At 44.7% G+C, this 4,536-nt stretch overlaps 1 protein-coding gene across 2 annotated transcripts in view; it reads right to left on the reverse strand.

Annotated features, from left to right (window-relative positions):
* Nucleotides 1-4,536, reverse strand: part of LOC101846815 — a 53,189-nt gene that overhangs the window by 29,559 nt on the left and 19,094 nt on the right. Inside the window, exons 1-2 of one of the 2 annotated variants that reach the window (XM_005099159.3) lie at nucleotides 3,644-3,846; nucleotides 846-1,528 (exon numbers count right to left, since the gene is read on the reverse strand). In XM_005099159.3, coding sequence (XP_005099216.2) covers nucleotides 846-1,505 — 660 coding nt within the window. In that variant the 5' untranslated portion in view covers nucleotides 1,506-1,528; nucleotides 3,644-3,846. Of the gene's footprint in view, nucleotides 1-845; nucleotides 1,529-3,643; nucleotides 3,847-4,536 lie in introns of those variants that run through there. The other variant, XM_005099160.3, reaches the window with a different exon arrangement.

Below are 4,536 nucleotides of genomic sequence, written 5' to 3' on the forward strand. Positions count from 1 at the left end.
AGAGAGAGAGATCTATTTCTTCCATCCACATGCTGCAGACACATTGACCCCGCCAGGCTCAAAATACAGTTTTTTCTTGATGGAATACAACACTTCTTCAAATTCACATGAAATGGAAAAGAAGAGAAAGGCAGAAGGAAGGAAGGAAAGCAGGTGAAAGGAAGCATCGAGAAAGGGGATACAAGAGGACAGGGTAGAAAAAGAAACACCGCTCTACATGGACAAGACTTTAAAAAATCATTTTTACGTGAAAATGATTGACGAGTTGGATGAGTGAGAGCGCGACAGTAGAGAGAGAGAGAAGGAGAGAGGAGAGAAATAAAGAAGGAACAAAGGCAAAGAGTGATAGAGACATTTGCCAGCAAGACTTACTTGACATCTCAAACAGATGTTGCTCAACTCTACACAATTCTATTTCCTCAAATAGCTGTGCCATTGACAACAACCACAAATAAAAAGATTGCAAATTTTTTTTAAAAATTTAAAAAAGAACTTTAACAAACAGGCAAAGCTGACCACCAGGGGGCTTGAAGCTATCATGCACTAACTCCATACTTCGGGTTTTGTCGTAAACACTTCGAAAGCACAGAATTTCAGTTCCAAGACCGGGAGTTAGAGCAAAATGACAGAACACGGGCATTAAATTTAACAGTAATAATGTTTGGCTTAAAAAGAAGATTTGACAACAGCCTTCACAGCGGTGACAAAACCTCCCAAAAGTCAGAAATTACAGTTAGTACAAGATAGCATTCAGCTTTTGCACTGACATGTCGACAAAGCAACAACAAACAAAAAAAACCCACCCAATTCCAAACATTCACTCTCAACAGACAGATTTGCCTCACCTGCCCCTTGTCTTTCTCCACCTTCTTGAAACATTTGTTTAAGCTGAGGTTGTGCCGAACTGAGTTCTTCCAGCCCGTGGGTGCATTCTGGAAGTATGGGAACTGCTTCAGAATCCAATTGTAAATGTCTTTCACAGGCAGCATCTTCTTGGGTGAATTCTCCACAGCCATGAAGATGAGGCATGAGAAGGAGTAGGGTGGCTTACTGTTCACATGTTTCTGTGGCATGTAGGGGAGGTTATTGGGCTGTTGGCCGGGAGCATGGCCCGCCTGAAGCAAGTTAATATCCGGCTTCACGTCCTCATTCTCCTTCTGCTCTTCGCCGTCTTCATCCTTGTCCAACTTTTCCCCTCCAATATTCTTGAGCAGATCCTCGCTCTGCAGCCATTCTAAAGAGCGAAGGTCGTCGTCGAAGTCATCACTGTCCCGGCGGTCCATGCGCAAGGAGGCAAAGCAGCTGTTGGACAGGTGGTCCCCGTACAGGCTGTCGTCATCGTCATCAGAGAGGCCGCCGCCGTCACCGCCGTTGAGGATCATGTCGCCGCCGCCGTGCAGCGCCTTGTACAGCTGGCTGTGTGGAAAGCTCTGGCTCAGGCTGGTGAACAGGCGCGCGCGCATCGAGGCGTCGCTCTCCTCGGGCAGCTTGCACACCGGCGCCATGCTAGGCACTGTGTCCTCACAGCCTGCAAAGTAAAACAGAAAATGATTGGATTCATCAGACGGTATGGTATGGTATGGCATGGGTACAATGCCTCAAGAAACTATCATTATATGACTGGCAGAATATCTTTATTAAAAGTTATAAAAGTCATCTCTGAAAATACTAAAGCAGTAAAGAACACAGCCTTGAAATCTCTCCAAGGAGGCCAGATTCAAGACAGGACCAAATTAAACAATCAACAAGTCTTAAGCTGCCACGGAGAAAGCGACATATGCTCAAAGTGGAGACGTCAACATGCCCAAATGGGTTAAAGCTCAGTTGTTGGGCTGGCTTTTACACAGAGCTGACACAATAGGAACCAGATAAGGACAACAGTCACACTAGAGACGAAGGACAACCACACCGTAGAACTAAGGACAAGAAAAGCCTGACAATCTAAAATAATTTAGTTGAGACTGAGAAAATAAAATGACAGGCCAGAGAACTGGAGATATGAAGCAACGAAATAGGACAGCTACCATAACCTTCTAATCACCCTTAAGTACAAGAGATGGAAAAACGTGATAGGGGGCTTCCAACTTCAATCTCACGTACAAGTATACAGCAAAAAGCTTCCAGTCTAAGACTAAACACAAAAGATGACCTGACAAACTGGGAAAAAGTCTGAGTGTACATGTGTATCTACATTTCTGTTGGCGTAGTCATATACATTATTGTAAGTCAGCTGCATAATGGTCACATTCATTCCACCAGGAAAGATCCGATCACCTGTCACACGTAAAGGAGCAACATACACTAAGCCCCCAAACCCCAGGGTGCAAGAGTGTGTATGCATGTTTCGCGGGTTTCTCTATACCATGCCATTTCAACATTTTACGAAACTATAAGCAAAAGGAGGAAGACCTTTGAGGCCTACCAAAACAAATATAACGGACGCGCATCATAAATCATTGTTTATGGTACCCGAGGCTTAGCTAGGCAGAAAATTATCTGACACGCTGAATATCACGGCTCTTGTTTGAATAAAGAGAAGCACATGGAAACAATAACAGTTATTAGTGCAACGAGAGAGTAAGCCAGACAGACAAACAGAAGGAAAGAAAAGAAGTAAGATTAATAAAGACACCTTCCTACCACCATCACATTTTTAACGCTGCATAGATTAGTATGTTTTTCGCCTGTGATTAAACAGTGACCTCTACGGCGAGCTACTTAAACCCTCCTTTTATTGGCCTGTAAAGAGAGGCGGTGATAAACTGACAGGGAAAATGCCTTATGACATTGACATATTGGTAGCAAATATGTTGATAGTAGGAAATAGCTTCTGTCTGTCTGTCAAACTTAGAAGAAAAGAGGGAAACAGACAGGAGAGAAGAATGTTGGGGGGGGAGGCTTGAGAGGAGAAAGACGGGGTGAGTGACATAATCTGATAGTGACAGACAGAGATGGGTAGCAGTGGGGGGGGGGGGTAGACAAGGGAAAAAACAAATGAAAAGAAACCAAAGGCTCACAGAAGACTCGCGAAGGAAAATTCGAAAAGACAACAAGACCAATACACATGGATCTAAAAGTCTACTCCAAACGGCCTAAAGCTTCCTGTGTCGCTTATCAGAACCGCGGCGTGTGTCTGGGTTTGTTTGCTTGTTTGTTTTTGGTGTGTTTGTGTTTGTGTATGTGTAAGAATGTGTATGTGTGTGTGTGTGTGTGTGTGTGTGTGTGTGTGTGTGAGTGCGGGCGCACTTCACTTCTAAAAGCAATGTCGGTTACGGTTAATAATAGGCAGGTAAAGCTAGATATCTAGTTGTAAACTATAGGCATTCAACGAGCCTTGAGAACGTCTGAGTCCACAGTGAACACAGAGAAAACCGGGATTTCCCTACAGCAGGAACAAATTGGGACTGTACAAACAACAACGGTTTCAAGAAGAAGAAAGACTATTGAAAAATGTAATAAACTTGCATTGGATATAGATCTTCTAAATAAATATACTGTAAGAAATCGTATACGACATCCGTTTATATTCAAAACTGAAAACGACTGAGATAAATAGGAATTGTATTAGACTAAGAAAAGTGAGTGATAGCGATAGGTCAGTTTTGACCAACAGCGGAGATATAAGGAACAATTCAAGACGAACCGTGAAGGAACAGCAGACACTTTTGTCAGCAACTGTCGTCTCGACCTCTCTAAAACCCGTGTCATCTTAACCGCGGTGAAGCACAATAGTTATTGTCAAAGTAGTCCCGAATACGGAAGAGTTAGCAAAAACCCACACTGCTTGTATCCGCTCTTTGCCTACGTGGCTGTGGGAGAGCTCCCAAGACGGGGGATAGAAGCATACAACATACACACACCCTCGGCTCCCAAGCAAACGGGGCAGCGATGGGAAGGGGGGGGGGGGGAGAGGCGGGACGCCCAACCACCAATCAAAACGCCAGGCGCAGCCGTTACCAAGACAACAATACACAAGCCGGGGCGAAAGTGGGGCGGAAAAAGTTCAAGGGTCACCGCCCCGTTTCGCTAGGTTTTCCCCCCTACCACTGCCACACGTTCTCCCCGCCCCCTTCATCCAGCTAGTGCACCAACACACACGCACACATGCTGCCGTTTGTTTGTATGCTGTTCGACTCGCAACCTGTTGCGACTACCGCGGCCTCTCATCGGATAGGACAGTCACATAAGTCGACACGACCCACCGACTCGGAACATTCAATCATAATACAGTGTTAAAAGTAGAGGAAACACAAAAGACACGATTGTTTCCGAGCAGTTGGAGAGAAATGAAGTCACACAACACAGCGCGCACTCTTTGTCAGGAAGTTGGAAAAAAAAACTGTAGGTTTCCACGGAAAATCCTTCAACCATCAACTGCCCCTTATCTTCATTGCTACTGTGGTTAATACAAATTTACTCGATCCAGATGCGGAGCTGCCAAATGACACCATTTATACAGTAAAACATAAAGCCTCTGTATCTCTGTATCTGTACCTTGTCTCTCTCTCTCTCTCTCTCTCTCTCTCTCTCTCTCTC

This window comes from Aplysia californica, unplaced genomic scaffold (genome assembly GCF_000002075.1).
Source record: "Aplysia californica isolate F4 #8 unplaced genomic scaffold, AplCal3.0 scaffold00204, whole genome shotgun sequence".
NCBI classification, from domain to species: domain Eukaryota; kingdom Metazoa; phylum Mollusca; class Gastropoda; order Aplysiida; family Aplysiidae; genus Aplysia; species Aplysia californica.